The 20,910-nt window shown below is 40.2% G+C and overlaps 1 protein-coding gene and 1 long non-coding RNA gene across 7 annotated transcripts in view; one reads left to right on the top strand and one right to left on the bottom strand.

The window, feature by feature from the left end:
• The window catches only part of NKAIN3 (sodium/potassium transporting ATPase interacting 3), a 364,344-nt gene extending 356,098 nt beyond the window's left edge, over positions 1–8,246 (bottom strand). For all 4 annotated transcript variants that reach the window (XM_067290496.1, XM_067290494.1, XM_067290495.1 and 1 more), the window contains exon 1: positions 7,946–8,246. In XM_067290496.1, the coding sequence (XP_067146597.1) occupies positions 7,946–7,999 (54 nt within the window). In that variant the 5' untranslated portion in view covers positions 8,000–8,246. The remainder of the gene's footprint in view (positions 1–7,945) is intronic.
• Positions 8,165–20,206, top strand: LOC106494414 (uncharacterized). Of its 3 annotated transcripts, XR_010883294.1 has the most exons (6): positions 8,165–8,211; positions 13,258–13,343; positions 14,423–14,664; positions 18,081–18,201; positions 18,629–18,674; positions 19,940–20,206. It is a non-coding gene; the product is annotated as an uncharacterized lncRNA (long non-coding RNA). The 3 variants fall into 3 exon arrangements; XR_001294293.2 differs by lacking the exon at positions 8,165–8,211 and having other exon boundaries at positions 12,661–13,343; XR_001294292.2 differs by lacking the exons at positions 8,165–8,211; positions 18,081–18,201 and having other exon boundaries at positions 12,661–13,343.
• The last annotated feature ends 704 nt before the right edge of the window (positions 20,207–20,910 follow it).

Here is a 20,910-nt window from a genome sequence, read left to right as displayed (position 1 = left end):
TGTTTTTCAATTCTCTCTTGTATTCCACATGATTTTCCATTTTATTTCTTCTTGATGTTAATTTTTGTAAGGGATATTTCTCTGCCAGAAATTGGTTGTTGTCTTAAGTAGAAAACTTTTTTTTCCTTTCCTTTTACTGTAATGCTGGCCTTCATTAGTTGGAAGGAGCTCGCTGCCACTTTTGCTTGAACGTATCATTGTAAAGAGCCTCTATGGAAAAGAATGACTTTCAGGGACTTTAATAAGAGCTGGAGGGCATTCAGCAACTTGTAAGAACAAGTCCCAAATCACCGCGGCATTAAAAAAAAGAAAAAAATCTGAGCTAACATGCAAGGTATGGCTGTGTGTGATGAAAGACAAGATGATAAGGAAGTATAGTAAAAAATAAAAAGACTAAAATAAAATCTTTTACTACCTTTTATTACCAGGGTCTTAAGTACTCTGTATGTTCCTGAGATCAGAGAGCAGTGATTAAGCCCAGCTTACTGCTGTCTTTTACAGACCTGCCAAAGGCACAGATCCTTAGTGAGATCACAAAGATTTCACTGGTCACACGCAGGAAAAAAAGCTCATGATATACTAAAATCTGTGATAGTGTTCCTGGCACTACTCTGTCAGGGAATTGCAATTCGCGCTGAATGTAGCAGTGTATCATCCTAAACTTGTTGGCATACCCTTTAGGAAGATATGCATTAACTTCTCTTGATAAATGAGGAGATACTGTTTCATCTGATGTGATTCAGAGCTACTTTAAGATTCAAACTGAAGCATCTTCTATTTGCTATTACCTGAATTATATTTTCAAGTCAAAATGTTCTAAATAAAAAGGAGAAATTTAAAAAAAACCTTCTTCCTGACCTACGACAAAACTGAAATCTTTCCAAGCTCCATGCAATTTCTTTCTAATATTATTTTTTATTTTTATGCAATTAGAAGGCTTACAGTCACCTCCTTGCACTGACATTCCTAGCAAGGGTGCCATGTCCACTTTCAGCAAATGGAGTGAAAACTTCATAACACTGTCCTGCCAACACTGCTCAAAAGCTGACCTGAGGAAAGATGGGCAAAAAAGATCGCTTTGGTTTTCATAATACCTTGGCCACCTCCTGATCCTTCTAGTATAACATAAAGGGTGGAATTAGGACACATATGGAAATAACATTTCTATATGGACACTATATCAAGACACTAACTTATTTCATATAGACCATGACAACTTTCGCCCTCACCTAAGTTGCAGTGAATTTTGAACAGTGACATAGAGGTGAAAAACTCTGTATCATATTATCAGCCTTCTGAACCATGCAGTCCCTTATTACTGTTCTTTTATATGACTCATCTAGAATCAAAAATGTGCAGACAAAAAAACAGGGTCTCAGACCCAAAATGACTGCAGTTTGTTTAACAATTAATTACTGGACGGAATGAATAAAATCTATTTTGCTTTAACACTAATGAGCCTAAAAGATCTGACATACCATATTGTATCAAAAAAAAAGTTTGTGAAATAATAAATGACAAGTTCCCCATAGTTCCTTGTTCTCATTTAATTTAACCCTGAAGTTTGACAGCAAGAGATGCAACTGGATACTAGAATTGTTATTGTCATTTAAAGCTCATTTCCACAGCATTATGCCCCAAAACATTAAGAAATTAATTCTCTCAAAGCAACCTAAATTATCGTGTATTTTAAATACCCTCCTAAGAAAGAACTCAAGGCCCTTATTCTTTAAACTTGGGTAAGACCATAGAATCATGGGATAACCTAAGCTGAAAAGGACCTCTGAAGGCCATCTGGTAAAACCCTCATGGAAAGCAGGGCCAAATTCAAAGTCAGATACAAAGTTAGACCATACTTCAAAGTTAGGTCAGGTTTCTGAGAGCCATATTCAGCTGGGTTTTGAATTTCAAGGATGGAGATTTCACAACCTCTCCAGAAAACCTGCTCCATTGTTTGACTACTCTCACAGTGATTTTTTTTTAAAATAATCAGAATTTCCCCCTTGTTGTATCTTGTGTCCATTCCCCTTCTTCTTTCCCTGTGCTCATTTAAGAAGAGACTGTCTTACCAATATCTGTACTGAGTGCATGACTTGATTGTGCCCCTATTCAAGTGAAGGACAAAACCTCGACTGATTTTTCTGTGCAAGATCAAGACCAAGGATCTGTGTGACTGGTTTGACTCTCATTGCTCATTTAAGCGATTAAATTTATTAATTTATGTCAAAAGTAATTTGCACAGATGAGCCAAAATGCAACACTTTTACTTAAAAAAAAAAAAAAAAAATTGTGATATCATTTCTTATTTCTTAACATGTCAGACTGGCTACAAAACTCAAAGGATCTACTTTATTCCTTTAACATGCTCATAAGATACAAACATATTGAAAGACATGATGTAAGATGATCTAATCTCACAAGTTTCTCTTTTATTTTAGATTCAAACCTCACAAAATCAGCAAGATTTAAACAGCATCTAATCAACTGCCAGTGCTGCTCTCATTCGATCTCGAAGCATAAACCTTACTCCACATTCAAGTTCTGCAAGTCCTAGCCAAATTCCATTTGGATCCAACAGGGTCTTCCTGCTGAATTTCAAAGATTTTCAAAAAAGCAAACTGTGTTTCCCCGGCCCCAGAATTTTGTTTTGGCAGAATGTAGCACATCTTGGAACAGGAGCAAATCATCAGCAGATTCCAATATTCCTAAAATAATTAACTCCCCAAACTTACTGATCTTATACACAGAAAGGATGTCTATATAACTCACACTTCTCAGGGAATTCCTATTATGATTGTTAAAATCTTAACTCTTTCACTGCATCATTATATTAAAAAAAATCTAATTACGTTTCTATATGACAACTGACTGTCAGTGATAGAACAGCAAGGGATTGCAGAAGGATAGCATGTTGAAGTGAATGGAGCAGCTGTATGGCTTCTTTAAGAAATTCACCTAGTTCAGTATTTTTAGGGACTTGTGCTCTCTGAAAGGTTCCTTAAGTCTTGAATTCCCAATTTTGAATCACTGAACTGAAAGAAATATTATGTGGAGTCTGGGGAGGAGGGGATTTCACTATTCAGGTTGAATTTCTGGTGTATGGAGTGGTTAAACACTATACTGAAAAGGTGTATTTTAATAACAGACATCTCCCAGCAGTTCCATTAAATAAACAAAAAACATGAAGTGAAAAATCACTTACTGCTAGCTGTTACTCTTGTGTTCTTGATGACAGAGATCTTGCAAATGCTATAATCTCATACATTTTTTGAATGTCAACTTGCAAAGATTTAACTCAACTTGTTCTACTGAATGAGGTGTATTATCCAATCCTTAACTTTGAGTGCATTCATACATCTGCAGAACAAGAATATCAACCTGTTAGGCACAGCCACTAGAAGCAGTTGTATGTTTTGGGGATGCCATTTGAGTTACCTGAGCAAGTTACCAGTCTCACATGAGTTTCCTTAACAGAAAGGAAAACATCCTGCAATCAGTATATTGTTCAGCACTAAAACCCAAGTTAGTACAATACACACCCCCCTCTTCCTTCCTCCTCCTCCTCTACCAGTGGAAAGATGCTTCATCTCCAAATCAATGGGCCAGTGATTCTTTTACCAACATAAAAAGATGCAGCAATTTATCGGTTCAAAGATTTTACTTTCTCAAATTTATCAAATCTCTTGAATCCCTAAGCTGTTAACTGAGTAACTGCAATATGTCATTGCTAACATATAAGCACAGATAGTCAAAATCAGAAGATTTCATAAAGTGCATTTTAGCAGAAGTTATAGTTCCCAGCTTTATAAACCATTTTAAAATGAGATGAAAATCTATGCATGGTATATATCTTTTCCCGACATAACTACTGGAATCTCATTATGTATAGTAATAAATGGCGAAATGTTATCTTTTAGTCTAACGGATACACTCTTATCTCCAAGTGTAAGGATTTACATGCATCAGTATAATTAACGTTAATGGGAATTACAAACATAAATCTTCTGAATATCAAGAGAAGAATTAATTCATTAAAATGACCAACTTCACTCACCAAACAATCTCTTAGTCAAAATATTAATTCACAGAAGCTGTGTTTCCATGAGAATTATTTCTCCTTGTGGTCTGCTGACAAATTATTTGGAAAGTAACAGGGTAAAGAGGGAACAGATTATTTTATACTAACTATACCACATAAGGTTATACTTCTAAATCAAGGTCTATACAATGAAAAGAGTGCAGCAAAGTCCAAAGATAAAAATATGCAATGAGATTTTCAAAGTTATGAAGGGAACTCAGCTATGTAACTTTGATTAATCTTCCATTCATTGCTTTGAAAATCTCATCTGTGATCTCTAATATTTACAGTTCTTTGTGCTTGCATATCTGTATACTTCTTGGTACCAAAACCTTCCACTTAATGTAAATGTTAAAACAAAATTATCCTGCAATGGTAGTTACTCAGAAATACATTTTCAAAGCAGTGTGAAGGTTTTCACTGTGTGACACATATTAACATCAATTGGATTCACACAGCTAAATCTCTGTGCAATTCTTTCTCAATTTACCCCTTCCAGAATTTAATATTTTTTTGCAATTGCTTTATTTTCCAAACATTTTCATGCTGCAGTATTTTATGGCATGGTGGCTACTCAAGCATAGGCACCATCTCTGGCAGCTGCTTTAATTTTCTAGTACAGACAAGGCCAACATCTGTGACTTCTGGTGGCACTAGTAAGAATTATGGCTATAATCCGAAGGATTCATAGATCCTTAAGATGTATTTTCCTGATGTATATGTAGCTCCTAATAGTGTTAATGACAGATTTATGCACAGAAAGACACACACATACCTTTAAGTTCTTAGCTTGACAACTTTGCAAAAGGTATATTGAAAAGCTTAACTGCAGTAAGAGCAAGTAAGTAAAGTAAGAGCAAAACAGTCAAAGAGATCATAGGATTTAAAAAGGTGTGTGTGTGTGTGTGGAGGGGGGGGGAACAATATTGTTTTCCTTCCTTGAGCAAAATTCCCTTGGTTTTCAGAGGCAGACTTGGCCCTCAGCCTGCAGAGGTGTAAGCTAACCATGCAGGAATCCCTGTGCTTAACAGCTTTTCCCAAACAGGTGCCCCCTAGCACACTGTCTCTATCATTATTTCCAGAATTCTGTATTACACATGATGATATGGATTGACATTTAAGAATGAGATTATAATTAAGCTATTTAAGATTAACTACAGAATGTCCTTGAGATTACTGAATTCAGCAGTAAAATGTATTTATTACAAAAGGTAAAAGCAATAACTCAGCAATAAACATTTTTGTGGATCAAAACATTAAAATGACAGTAATATCAGTTTTCAGTTATGTTGAAATCCTCCCAATGTACACAAACAAATCTTCTTGAAGTTAATGCACTTACAGCATCATCATTAGAGAAAGGATATTTTATAGACTGTCACACAATAACTGTTGTTCTCTTTACCTAGTAATTGTGATCTTCATCCCAACAACATATTTCCATAAACATGCACTACAGACAAAAGTTAGAGAAGAAGACAGTTCTGAAAAAATCAAGAAACAGCACTACAAGGCCACTAAATACTGCTTACATCTTTAGAACTAATGAGAACCAAATCTTTGATACAAACATGCTTCCAGGGAATTGACTATTTCACATCATTTTATAACAAAGAGAATCTACATGGCACATGTCCACTATAAAAGGTATTGCCAACTGTAGTTTATAATATATGTCTAACTTTCTTAGGTGATATCTAAAGGTTAGTCTAAAGGTTAAGCCCAAACTGTTCACAGAAACCTTTTCTGACATGACTAGAATATGGCCAAGGTGAACAACTTCCTGGCATTTTCTTTTAAATACATGGCCATCTTTCTCCTTTTCTAAAGTTTTTCTCAAGCCATATAAATCATCTGTACTTTTAAAATGCTACAAATTAGCACTACAAGTGCTTTGGCTTTTGTAGTATTTAATCTAAATGCTGTCCACAGTTAGTAATAAGTCTTTCACCTCTCCATAAACGGATGCAAGGTAAAATAAATCTTGCTTAATGACAGTAATGTCTGGGGATGCAGTTTTGCTCATGACCTCTGAGATGTTAGAAAAAGATCTAAAACCACCTGTGGTGACAACTTCTACAGACATAAATTCAACGCTACCACCACCGAGATCATGGCAAGTACCTGAGCTTTGAGTTCATGTCTGCTAGATTACATCTTAGATCTAAAACATGGCTTTTATTTTTTAAATGAAAATAAACTGAAATGAAAGCATTTTGCCATACAGACATTTAGCAGTGCCTAAAAGATACAGATATGACAGTGGACTGTTATTTTAAAACAGGTAAGTACAGCAGAAAAGACTACATATTAAAGTCATTTTTTGAAAGTTGTTAGATCATCTAATAGGCCTTTTATAAAATATGATCTTTTTTCTGAAAGATTTTATATGCATTTCCCTACAGGTTATGGTGGCTATTCACACTTTACTTCAATTTCTATAGCCTCCAGGTAATTCTACAGTACAGTAAATACAGTTATTATAACCTCCATAGCTGTCGGACAGAGAGATTTTTGAAGACAGGTTTGTTTCTCCTCCCACATGCACAGAAGTAAATCAGGAGTAATTTTCCTGCAGTCAATAGGACAGTATCTGCAAAACTGGTGCAAAAGAAGAAAAAACAGACCAGAAATGTGTTGAAAAAGCTTTCCTAAAAGTACAAATGATGTATTCTCTGCTTTTTGGTAAGGCTGTTTCAAGGTTTTATACCACAGTTAGCTCCATCACATTTAAGCATATCTAAATAAGGTCCAGACCCACACTACAAACAATGGAGATTCTCTGCCTTTGTAAACTGGTATGTCTGATATAAAGCCTTGGAAAAGACTGAGGTGCTTCAAATAAGCAATTCTATGTATCACATTTAAGTATACATTAATATTACCCCTGAAACTGAAGCCATTTCAAATTGCTGTAAGAGAAAAACAGAAAGATTAGCAAAGGATTAAGAGAAAACAGTAGGTGCATCCCACTTTTCTTCTTTACAGACACACACAAGGAATAGCACTCATCTAAAGAAAGATCATGTGGCAGAATGATGACTCTGAGTCAGTAGAAAAGAGAAAATCTTTTAAAATACTCTTGGGACTAGAACTAACTGTTAAAGGAAGAGCATTATTTTATCATACTGCTAATGAGCCAGAGGAAGGATTATTATTGTTTGCTGTTGTTTTGTCTGGACAACTCTTTCCTCTGAAACAAATATGCCAACTTCAGGTAAACAAAGAAGAGAAGACACATTTTTTCCTGTTGTTTCAGTTATACGCTCAGGAATATTTAATCGGAGAAAAGGAACCCCAAGAAAACTCACAGAAGAGGATGGGTAGATTTTGCATTTTGGAAAAAGAAAAGGAAAAAGAAGAGGGTGGCTCTGGCCGATGGTTTCTGTGCGTTCCTCGCAAGGACCCCGGCACGGGAGGCCCGCGCCCTCCGACCTGCGGCCCCGACGGGGCGCAGCGCCCCGCAGCGCCCGGCAGCCGCGGGGCAGCGCCGGCGGATCTTTCTCCCCCTTCTCCCTCCTGCCCGCTTTGCACCGCTGGGGGAAGGCTGCACTTCGCCCCGGCGGGGAGCGGCATCGCCCGGCCGAGGGAGCCTCCCGCGGAGGCGGGAGCGGCCGGGCGCCGCAGCAGGGGCCGGGGCACCGCTGCCCCCAGCCCGGCCCGACGGCGACGGCGCCTTCCCTCCTCCCCAACACGGACGCTAAATCCTCTTCACGTCGCACGGCAGAACTTACGGGCCGGGGGCGCGGAGCGGCCGGGGGGCGGCCCGGCGGCAGGGCACCCCCGTCCCCGCGCCCGGCGGGCCGAGCGGGCGCCCCTTCCCCCCGCAAGCGCGGCCGTGGCCCGGGGCGGCGGGCACTCACTCACCAGCTGCAGCGAGCAGAGGAAGACGAGCGTGCAGCGCCCCGTGCAGCAGCCCATGGTGCCGGCCGGCCCCGCCGGAGAGCCGCCGCTCCGCGTCTTCTTGCCGCCCGCGCTAACGCAGCCCCGGCGACGAAGCGGGGGCTCGCCGCATCCGGACAGCCCGTCCGTCCGTCCGTGCCTCCCTCCCCCGCCTCTCCTTGTCCCCGTCTGTCGCTGCTCCCTCTCCTTTGTTGAAGGGTTTTCCCGGCCGCGGGAAGGAGCGAGCCGAGGTCAGCGCAGCCCCGCGCAGAGACAGGAGCCGGCGGCGGGGGGGGGGGCTGTGCGCGGCGCGGGTCTGGCTCTGGGAAGGGGGCCGGGGCCGGGGCCGGGGCCGGGGCCGGGGCCGGGGTGGGCGTGTGCCTGGGTCGGGCGGGGGTTTCAGGGGGGCGTGTTAGCGGGCGGGGGGCGGGCGAGGGGCTGCGGTAGGTGGGAAGGGGAGGGGAGCGGGCAGAGGGCGCTTCTCGGGGGGCCGTGCCGGGGGGGGGGGCCGTGCGGGCCGCCTGAGGAGCGGGGCACTGGCGGCTCCGCGCGGGGAAGGGGCTGGAGGAAGCCGCGGGGAGGGCGGCAGCCCGGCGCGGGGGCTGTGGCGGCGCCCGGCCAAAGTTCAAGCACTTGGGCGGCCGCGGCGGGCGCGGGCCGAGGGGGCGAGCAGCAGCCCCGCCGCCGGGGCCGCCCGGGCCGCGGAGGAGGGAGCGGCGGCGGGAGGAGCCGGACAAAAGGCCGGTGCCGGCGCCTCCCGAGGCGCTCGCGTCCCCGTGTGTCCGTGGGGGGACGTCGAGCTGGCGCCGGGCGCGACTTCGGGGAGCCCGCTTCTTCCCGCCCCGGCGTTGCGCGGCCGCGGAGAGAGCTGCGCTGCCCAGGGCAGGTGGGGCGGCGGGGTGCGATCCCGGCGCGGCCCCTCCGCGGCGGGGCCGGGGCCCGGGCAGCGCGCAGCCCCCTCTGCGCCCCCCATCCGCGCAGGGGCGCTTGGCCCCGGGGAGACCTCTCTGGGCAAAAGCGGACGGACTCGGGGAGTTGCAAAGAAGAGTTGCTGCGGGAAAGGAGAAAGATGAATAACCGTTTCTCTCCAGGAGCCTTGTTACAGGCAGCTGAGAGATACAGGACCAGTGGAGGTAGCAGGACAGTCCCTACAGCTATACACTTTGGGCTTGGGCTAATAATATTTCAGGGAGGAAGTGAGAATAAATATGCCCTCTGTCTTTTAAAAGTATTTTTACACATGGATAAAGTGTCAACTGCCCCATTTTTTTCTCCAACAAAGTATACATAAATCAAATGATTTTTTTTTATAGGCATTAACTCAAAAGTACCATGTTCCACTCCCCAAATGCTGCTTTCCTGCAGTCCGTTACTAGCTGCTCTTCCATGATACACAATCTTCTGCCAAACAGCACTGAGGCTTGCACTGTGAGAAACCTGTCCTCTGTGATACATTTTAGCAAGGTATCTGATCAGTTTGTCTGTGAAATACACAGCATTATATCCCCAAATTACTGATAGCTTTTAATTTATGCATTAAATGATAGTGATGATAGTCAAATAATCACAAGATTACCCCAAAATAGTATTGTCTCAGATGTGGAGAGCTGCTTTCTTTGTCACTCATTTTAGGTGGGAAAGCATTAAAATAGTTTTGTATACCAAACTGAAGGAACTAAACAAAGGCAAGTAAGAACCAGATTCTGCTCACCCAGAATATGTATTTGAGTGGTTATGTATGTGAGGAGTTCAAAGCGTAACCCTCATTGTGCTATGTGCAAAACTTCAATAAAATAGCCCCAGAGGTTTTTATTTCTTATGTATGGGCTTTTAAGACACGATTCTACCTGGGCCTAAAATATACCAAAGTGTATATATTCAGAGAACAAGAATATTTTGGAGGATGAATACTTGAAGATATGGAAGTAAATTGAAAAGGTGATAATACAGCCTAAGATGCCAAAAATATATTTTCCTAGCCTAAACTGGTAAATTTTATGGATGATTGATTTTCTATCCAAAGAGGTTAGACTTAGTAGCTGGACTTCAGTCAAGTATTTAGTACACTACCAGATGTTTTTAATTAAACCCAATAATACAGAGATTAATTATAAGAATTACAAGGGGTAGGGAACCAGATAAAGGAAATGAAAAAAGCTAGTGTTGAAAAGATATTACTTGTACTCACCATATTCAGCCTCTGCTTATACATCAGTGGGGTGAGGTCCATAACTCTTCTCCCTTGGTCTCTTCCTCAGGGGTAGTGCTCTTCTTGGAAGTAGCTAAATCCTTATTTTTCCTTCTCACAAGAAAGCAGATACCTCCCGGTACTAGGATAGTAGCTGGCATTAACCCCTGTGCTCTTGGTTAAGGCAGAACTGTCTGAAGACCTGAATAAAAGGACACATCTACACAGGGCAGTACTCACCTCTCCAAGCTACTTTTTTAGCAGCCTGCAGAATGAAATGGATATTGCTGTTTTAGAGATGATCAGTGCCTATTTTCAAGCTGTCTTCCAGGACTAAGAGAGGTAGAAAATTCCTTTAAGAAAAAGAGGGGGAGAAAGCCGTTGGTGGTTATTTCTGTATAGACAGCTTAACTCACCCACCTTCACGATTTCAAGTCTCTGTTACTAAACTTGAATTCCAGAGCTGATGACTTTCAGAGCATGTAAAAGTAAGTCTCAGAAGTGAAATCTAAAGAAAGAAAAAATCTCTTCTCCAAACCATCTCCATCCTTGCCCATCTTTATAAATAATGCAATTCCCAAGTTCACTTTGAGAAGTTCTATAGAGTTCTACTAATCTCTCAACATTTTGCTGTTTGCCTTCTCATATTCCTGAAATCCTTTTAATTTTTGTCATCTAACTATTCAAAACTGATCCTAAAATGAAAAGGGCAGTTTTGTAAAGGAGATATTTCCAGAGTATAAGGTTCCACAAACAAAAAAAACTTACCTGGTTAGGCAAGTAGTAAAAAAAAAAAAAAAGTTAAATAATATGAGAATGCTGTAAAACATGAATCCCACATGAGCACAAGTGACTGAGCTGTTAGGATGCAATTGCTGTACAGCTGAAAGCATTAGGCATAAACAGGAGAGATAACCAGGGTCAGGAGGACGTTAAAAATAAAATATGGTTACTAGAAGGCATAGGATTCCTAGAACACATCAGAGAATGCAATATAAAAATAATATAGCGTACAAAGCAAAGAATAAATAGGAAGGTCTGTATTTTGTAGTATTCTCTACTCATGAATTGGGTTGAGAAGCTGATAGTCAAATAACCATAGAAACTCATTTCTGGTTTCACAATGAAGACAGTCCTAATATAGCACTGTGCATGCCAAGTAGGTAAGAAATTGGTGTAAGTACTGAAAAGCCCTGTGGACTAGCTTAATGCCTAACAAGCTGCACTGCATGGATGCAAATTTAAGTGTGTTTGAAAAGAAAGGGTGTACTCAAAAGCTTTATGATATGTTCATGTGGACATGGCCGTACTCTGACATAATTATATGATTCTTTATACTAGAACTATAATTATAGTCCTTTAGAGCCTGTGCTCTTAATCTCGCCCTCATTCAAAACAGAAAACCTAGACTGTTCACAGGTATAGAAAAATATCATCACAATTATCTATAAGAAATATGACAAGTGTATAGTATACAGCAGAGACTTGTTTCCAATAGGTTTATTCACTGATGGGTTATATTCTTGAGAATCAAAGATATGAAAATTTTATTTTTCAATAACTAAAACAACCAGTAGAAAAGTCATATCAACAGAGCAAAATAAAATGCATAATAGCTTATTGTCCTTGTAGCTCTTTAACTGTGTATACCATTCATCTAATAACCTGTTTATTTAATTGTTTGCCTATGCTGGAGCATTTCCTCAACCTGCATCAAATATATCTTATCATCTACTCAGACTTAAGGAGATGCATTTTATTAACGACATCCATTGGACAGCAACAATAATCACAGAAGATGGAAGAAACCCTTCCTTTATAGCTTGGTTTTGCCATCTTTAGTCATTAATATAATTTAGAGGAATTTACCAGTAACAATGAGTAAGTGTCAGAAGGTAACCCTAATCCTGGAAAGAGTTGTGCACTTAATTTCAAGCTTTGAGAGTTGCCCTAGATATTGTGCAGAACGTTAGGTAAGTATATTCAAGAGTCTGGAGAACCAGAGCTTAAAAATAGACTTTTTTATTTTAGGCATATAATGCAAGAAAAAAGCTGGAAATCAGAAGCTTTTAAATTAATTTCTAAACTGTCCCAGAATGAAAGGAGATACAGGGATCAAAATACTTCTCCATCTATCTATCAATAGGTCACACTTTAGCAGACACGCAGTTGTAATAGCTGAGGAAAACATTCCACTGTGAACTCTCCAAGCAGTCTTGAAATACCTCAAGCAAACAAGAAACCCCATGAAATTTAATATCCCTTTTAAGACAAATAAGTGTTTCAAGATATTATCAGTGTTTTTAGTAAATCCTATTTTCAATTTATCCTTCTGAAAGCAAATATACAGTATAACAATCTAATTTTTCATTTTGATGTTAACATCTGCTTCTAGGAAACTATATTCTTCATTAAAATGTAAGTACTTTATGGAATGGAAATATATGTTCATTGTGAAAGATTTTTTTTTAATTTTAAAAATACTGTTTTAAATGACGTTAGGAGAGGATTTTATGCCAGTGATGTTACTGACTGGAGCAAGAAATGTCATGAGCAGCAGTTGTGCTGATTTTTCTGCCTTTACCTTCTAACCCCTTTTATTCTTGGCTTCCCCAGCTCACAAGTTCATTGTGCTGAGTTGCGTGATTTGACCAATACGCTGGATGAGCCCACAAACTTATTCTCACTTGAAGTCTAAGACTAGAGGTGTGCCTGGGCCCCGTGCGGCCGGCGGCTCCCCGGTGCCGGTGTCGGGGGGCTCCCGGCGGGGCCGGGGCCGGGGCCGGGGCCAGGCCGTGGCGGCGCAGCGACGGACGGCCCCGGGCTGGGCTGAGACGGGGCCGGGGGCATTCGGGGACCGCAGCGCCCTCAAGGCCCCGTCAATGTGAAACAAGTTTCAACACCATCAGACTGCTTTAAGTACAACAGCCTAACTCCTTTTCCTGCACGTCAACAGTGGACTATCCAGCTAAGTTTTTGTCTTGGTATTTTCTGTCTTTGCCCTTTTTTTTTCTTTTTTTTTCTTTTTTTTGTATAATGCAGGCTACCGTGTCATAATAACCAAGGCCAGCTGGCAAGTAATATGGCTTTTTTTTTTTCTTGTTTGCAGGTCAATAAACGATTCGTTTTGGACCATTCAGTGTAAGTGAACGTTGCTGCAATCCCCATTTTTAACATGGAGAAGCTTGAGTGGAGGTACAGTAACAAAGCTTGCTGTAAACCAACAACCACTGAAAGATAATTAAATACACATAAGATAAAGGATATTTACACAATAAGCCAAGCTTTTGCTACCCTCAGAGTGCTCTTTTGGTGAAAAGAAGATACTTCTTTGATGAAGTATTTCTTAGATGAATGCAGAGTATACACTTTGAATTTTTTTTACTCAAATTTTCTTCACCAGAGTAAATGGAAACTCCTTAACCCATAATAGAACATGCATTTTTTTCCCACTAACACCATAAAAATATTATTAGGTGTCCAGCTGCAAATGTGTGATGGCAAACACTCTCAATGATTTATTCATTATTGTTTAGAAATATTTCTGCTCTTTCACTGGATACCTGTTTACATAGCAAAACTTGGAGGATTTTCCTTCAAAATGCAAAGCTGAATTTATATAATCTGAAATAGAGTACAGAATGGATTGTTTTCCTTTGCTTGCTGTTGCTCTTGCATTACATTTTTAAAACATAGCACTGATACCAGCTGTGTTAATAATAGGCAAAGGATTTTAGAGGCAAGCATGGTCTGAAATGTTTTCATGACGCTTGCTGCACTTAGGGTCTGCTCAGCTTTTGTGACCTGGTGAATGAGACTTTGGATACGGGCACCAGTGATAAACCATCACAGAGCACAGCCCTGGTTTTGCCACAGTAAGAAATGCGGGCAGTATCTCCTATTCTGGATGCATTGGGGACTTCCACTGAAGGCAATGAAAGTTTGGGCAAGGAAAGAACACAGTGCTAGGCCTGAATAGGACTTGTAGACTGAGTTGGCAGGTTGTTACACACACTTGTTTTAAAATTTCTGTTGTCAGCTTTAGTAGAGGTAATGTTTTTCTCAGAGTAATTCACACTCATTTTCCAGCTACTTTCAGACATGAAATGTCAGCTTTTCATACGAAAGGCAAAACTGACTTGTCTGCTTGATGCCAAATAACAAAATTGACCTAAATTGCAGTTATTATATTTGTAGTTTAAAAATCTTTCTTTTTTTATGTTTACAGAGTTGAAATATTTTAACTCAAGTTTTCTTTTTCCACAATGTGCAAGGTCACCATTTGGATAAAGCTGATGAACGGCATTCATCGCAGGAGATGCACAGGGGAAGAATTCTGGTCCAGGGAAGCAGTGTGCATGTTCTGGATGAATTTTTAACCCCCTTTGCAGAATGTGAGCAGTAGCCACATGGAACCAGTTGTATCCCTCCAAAGAAGGGCTACGGAACTAGATCTGCACCTGATGCAAACTGCCCTAACTCCTTTGTTTCCAGCTGAAATGCAGTGACACTCATGGTAAATATCTCATGCCTTCTTCCAAAATGCCATCGGACTAGATGCTGGGAGCAATGAATTCCTACTTATGTTATTTAATTGGTGTTTTCATTTTTTTATAAAAGTTTCTTTTCATGTTAATCTTTACCTTTCAGTGAGCTCATAGTACAAACAATAACTTTCCAGGAAGTAATTGTCTCTCCATTCAATTTTTCTCAAACAGAACAAATTTCTGTTTGCTAAATCAACCTGATTTACTAATTAACATCTGGATTGTATGTGCACACTATGTACACACACAATAATTCCACAATTATATTATATTAGCTGTTTAAGGGCTCATCTAATTTTGCTCTATACATAATCCTTGAAAATGAGATTTGCATAAAGTAATTTAAAGTAGACAGGGCAAACTAGAAGTATATAATTATGTGTCACTCTGAAATAAATACATTTTCAGTTTTCAATTTCCATAACTGAGTTCATTGGAACATAATTTAGCCTCTGAATATCTGAATTAATAATAAAAAGACAGTATTCTACTTTCATATATGGAAATTTACACAGAATTTGCAGACAGGATCTTCTTTGTTATACTTGCTGGATTACCTGCAGGGAGAGTAAGCCTTGAGAGCACTGAAAAATGATCTTTCTCTAGAAGCTAGGGGGAAGGAGAAAGGTAAGAATCACACTTTCCAGTCTAGTTGCTTAGTCTGTTAAATAATTAACATAGGAGACTTGTCCCTATGAAGATTTTTCCCCTTCCCATGTGGAGAACTTAGACTACTAATTTTGGTTCTCTGAATTATATCTAAATTTGATGCCTGGAGTAACCTAAAGTCTGCAACATAAATATCCCCCAGCCTCCAAGATGAACCTCCTTTTTTGGACTCACTGTTTGTCTGAGACCAGCCTATGACATTATTTTTAGAGATTTTAACAATTCTTCACAGACAGTTCAGAATTTATGAGATTATATGATAATGATCCAGGCATAGTGAAGTGAATACACTCCTTTTTTGTTTTCTCTGTCAGGTTCCAACTCACAGTAGACGTATTTCCTAATCTAATAATTCTGTTGTGGGCTCAGAGTTGCCTGTGGGTAAGCCTGCTGTTCGATGTCCATACATACTGGCAACACACATTACAAAGTACAATGATTTTATTATGCTTGCTAATATTTGATAGTTGTATGAGCTCAAATCCAGGAGTCAAGCAATTACACAAGGAACTTAGTTTGCATTAAGAAAAATAAATTAAGTCCTTTCCATGACAAAATAGAGCTGTTAAATGTGTAAGGATAACAATAATAAATGTCAATTGAATAGAAGCTGAATCAGTTCCAGAATCTGAGAGCACACGCTCCTATTGTTAAACATAATAATTCTTGTTATATGCTGATCAAGAAAGTAGTACTGATGAATTTTCAGTTTGGTTGAACAATGATGTCTGAGAAGCTGGATAATGGCTAACTATTTTAAAATAAATAAGGTAGATGTATTTTTGCGTTTATCTGACATTCATAAAAGTTATAGAGCTATGTTTAAAGTCAAATACATTGTTGGAGATTTTCATTACCACATCAAGCTCCATACACACTTTAAAGGGGATCTTAAAGAAAAAAATTCCTCTGTCTAGGATTCAAAAATGTATATAGCAGACAGTATTTTGATGATGAATTTATGCTGGGAATTAGGAGGATTCTAGGCAACAAAGGAATGAGATTCTAGAACATCTTTCCCTAGGAGCTACTGGGATTAAAAAAAAAAAAGTAATTAATTTTGAGCTAAAGTTGACAAATTAATGAAAGGAACTGGATGAACCATACTTGCAATACCAGAACTCTATAGGATACCAGAAAGTCCCTTTGAATTACAGAAAGCCATCAAAAATTCTAACATAAAGATAGTATGAGGACTGAAGAGAAGAGATAGAAAGCCATTGTGTCACCAGGGATAATTTTACAAAGATTTGGGACAGCACAGATGCGTCTAGGCAGCAGATCCTGTCCTCAGTTAGACATTTCTCCAGGATGCTGAGAAAAAAGTGAAAGCAATGTGAGGAGACTTATTTGAATGTTCCCTGGAGCAAACAGCAAATTTATTACTGGCTCGTACTTGAAAATAATGGCCAGAGTGAGCAGTTCAGGAGTAGTCCATAAACTCCAATACAGCTGCATAAAGAACTCATTGAATAACTAAATAATGGACCAACACATAAAAAGTGTATTGTTTGCTGATAAATTTCAATAGGAAGGAAAGCCAAAAAGAATAGGCTAAATTCCCTGAATAAATTCTTCACTTCAAATAATTTTCCTAGCTCTAATGAAGAGAGTTTGCTCCAGCAGCAGACAGAATGGGGCTGTGATGATGGATGATATCTTTGTCATGTTCTAAGTATGCTTTCTTCAGTGTATGATTTTTACCCAATGCAAAATGGAAATGATGTCTGTAAGTCTTTTAAGGTTACATAAAATGCAGAGTCCTAGCCAAAGCCAGGTGAAGCAGACCTTGAAGCAGCCTTCACGGAAGGCAGGGCCAGCCCATTACAGTTAAGGGGCCTCCTTCCTAGACCGGGGCAGCGCGAGAGGGAGCGGCGCAAGCCCTCCCTCGCCCTGCCCCCATCCCTGCTGCAGCTGCAGCTCGGCCTAAGCCCTTAAGTGTAATTCCAATTTGACAGCTTGCAGGGGTGTGAATACATTTACGTGAAAAAGCAACCCTGCCAACCTTTGATGAATTAAACAACTGTGACACACACTGGGCCAGATTCTCTAACGCACCACAACAAATTTACAGCGCTGTGACTTTTAACTGGGGCTCCAGTTCATTTTTAATACTACAGTTAACACGGCTGCACACAGATATTGCGGTGCTTGCTGTGGATATTAAAATGTACAAGTGCTTTTGTCTGAGATTGCTTTTTTGCAGTGAATTCATATAATGTTTTAAAACTTTGGTAATACAAAATAAGGACTATATTAGCATTTACATTTCTAGTATCAGAGGTCATATCTATTTATCCTTAACAAAATTTTCTAATATATCTTTATTAATATAAACCTTTAAGGCAGAGACTGTGTTTTGCTAACTCTTCCCTGTGTGGCTCTCAGTTAATGTCACAGCCTAAGAATGTTGCCAGGGTACACATAAAAAACAACCTTTAGAAAGGTTTTTGTACTTTTATCTTAAACAGTTCATAATTCTGCTTTTTATCCACTTGCTTATGCAAAGGAAAAATGGGGTTAAAACTTGGGAACAAATAACAACCTGTATAACATTTCCACAAAAGCGAATGAAACCAGAAATATCTGTGTCTGTCACTTGTTTTCTAGTGTCTGTCACTTGTTTGCTGAATCGAATAATTCAGAAGAACTGTAATATGTTCGTTTTATATTTTCAAATGTCACTATTCAATAGAAAATGTCATCTTTTCGGCAGAAACAAGGAACTTAGCAATATCATAATGAAACTGCAGTGAACTTCTAGATATGAATTTGACCTACCTGTGGTTCATTCTTCATACCTGTGAAGGGTTTTGTTAGCCCCAAGGAGCAGAAAGGTAATTTGAGCTAGGCTGGGGACACATAGTGACTCATCACAAGCAGTTCCTCTGTTCTTTGTCTGTGAGGGAACCCTTGTGGTTCAAATGTTATAGTAAATATTGCAACTTGAAAGAAATACATAATTTAAGATGAAGTGTTTGCTGTTATGCAAATGTGTTACCATGTTTGATCAGCTCTTTTCTAGCAGAAGAAGCAGCATTATTAAGAAAGTGGTAAGAAAGAAGCAGCTATGTAAAGTTAGCATCTTTTCATTCAACAAGTTCCATTCCTCTGGGTGTGGGATTATACTCATTAGTCTTCTTGTTGGATGGAGTTTTGAGGTAGAGTACCTAAAATCTGGGTAGTAGAATTGTGCAGCTTTTTTTCTTGTCTGCATATCTCCCTTCTTCCTCATTCCGGTAATACTGTATCCTTTTTGACCAGATGCATCTCTGGGAGCCAAAAGAGAAGGCGTGGTCCTTGCATTTTGGTGAGTATGCACTTGCTGGGAAACCAGTATCATTGTGCATATGTGAAAATTGTTCTTAAGGATCCAAAGGAGCTTATGCTGTATTTATTCCACTGAAAAGCCAGTCCCATGAAAAGTGTGTTTTCTATATTATCAGTAAACCTGTTCAAGCTGTTGAATATTGGTATGATCAAGTCAGGAAGAACCTGGCTTCATACTCCAGGCTAAACTTCAGATGACCAGAGCCAAGAAAACCACTTTTTAATGAACACTTTCAAAAAGATCTCAAATGAGGAAAATAAAAATAACAGTGCCTTTTTAAGGGCTTTGAGAAAAAGAATACTTTCATCTACGAAAAGTGCTCTATGAAAAGTGTAAGCCAAGAATAGCAGTCTTGCCTTCCTCTGCCTCTAAATACAAGCTGTTGCCCTCTCAGTTGCTCCTTTAATTAGGTTGACACAAGCATTCTCATAGCTGAACAGCAAACCAGTTTGAACAAATCTGGATTAAAATTAATCATTACTATTTTTCTCTCATGTTAGATTTGAACTGGACCCGTTCCCCCATTTGGTTTGCTGTTTGGCCATGCAAATACTTGTACTGGCAGCAGACTGGTGGCAACAAGGGGACAAGAACAAACAGCTTGGAACAGAGAAAGGGCAAGGCTGTTCTTTTTGGCAGCAGTGCTGTACTGCTTGTGGGATTGCAGTGTTAAAACATCCCACCCCAAGTGTATTAGGCTATTTCTGCTTATACTAACAGAACCAATGTAGATAAAGCTACACAGAGTGAGAGACTTGGACAAGACAATCAAAAACTGTACTGTTACAGTGGCTGGAGTGTTCACTGGTAATGAGGTCTCAAGTAGTTAAAGACAGTTTAAAAGCCAATAGTAGTGCAATCAGTAGTGCAGTTTTTGTGAAGAGATGTCGACACCAAATCCAGGTTTGCGCTTCAGCTGGTTAGTGCTATGTTGCTGACACAAAGCAGCTGTAAAGCTGGGGTAGCCGATGAATGCAGAGGACTGGCATAGCATCTCTTATGCCATTGCTCTCCTGGCAGCTGGTATATGTCTGCCTGGGAAGGGAGCGTGGCCAGATCATTCCTGATCTGTGACTGTCTAAACTGTCCCAGGAGCCATTACTTGTTGGTACAAGCCTGAGTCAGTATATCTCACTTAAAATTACCGTAAGAACAGAATAGGAGTAAATGCACACACCTCCAGGCTGCTTCTCCTCAAATTGAGCTCTGCACTGTTTGGCTGTATGATTTTTCCTGTTTCACAGACATGCCCGCTAACAAAGAAAACTAAGGAAAATAGATACTTTTCAGTGAACGAAAAGGATACTCTTCATTGTTTATGGACATTGGAACACTTGCTAAGTGATAACTTAAAACATGTCTTTGATGGAAATGAAAAATGACCTGTAATTTGGAATATACAAAGCACTTGATAGCTATCTGATAATATTACAGTGCATAAAAATTTCACTTTCTACAGCTGGTTTGCACAGAGCTCTGTGGGCATGTAAGGCCACATAGCTTATTATGGAAGCATTTAAAACACACAATTACCCTGTCCATTTCTGTGAATAGAAAGTATATATGACGGAATCAAAAACCAGTCACCCCCATTAGGTGACAGATTCTCTTTCAGCCAAGAGTACAGTGATCGCGTGATGGAGAGTATCTTGTGTGCTCAGTCATGGTACTGGATTTGCATTCACCTGTGAGTGAGAGTCATGTGAACCAGGGCCCTGACAGGGGCTATATCATTGCGATGGGAATAACACCGCTGTGGTGATATGGGGGAAGGGTCTCAGGGCTGCAAGAAGATGTGACCTTCAGGATTCGCCAGCGGACTCCCAGGACAATGCATAGACCTTTAGCCTGCTGCATGTTCCAATGGGATTTCCAGGAAAGGGAGAAGAAGAGAGAAAGCCTGAGACTGGTGAACTGTTCTGACTGCCAGGGTAGCTGTGGGTGACCAGTACTAGGGAAAAGTAAGAATTTATAAAGGTCCTTGCAAATGCTTCCCAAGTAAAGTGCATGGACAAAAATACAAAATGCAGGGTGACCTTATTGTTTTAATTACCATTGCATGCATCTAGGTCCCAGATGTTAAAAGAAAGATATTTCTTGCACCTGGAGCGTCTAAACAGTTTGATCATAAGGATGCAGTCAGCCACTGATCTTGTAGAGCTAAGCAGCATTCTTTACATTGGTAAAATCATATTACTGAACTGTCACACTTTGT

The sequence above is a fragment of the Apteryx mantelli genome, chromosome 2 (genome assembly GCF_036417845.1).
Source record: "Apteryx mantelli isolate bAptMan1 chromosome 2, bAptMan1.hap1, whole genome shotgun sequence".
NCBI classification, from domain to species: Eukaryota; Metazoa; Chordata; class Aves; order Apterygiformes; family Apterygidae; genus Apteryx; species Apteryx mantelli.
This window is presented reverse-complemented; position numbering and strand designations above follow the sequence as displayed.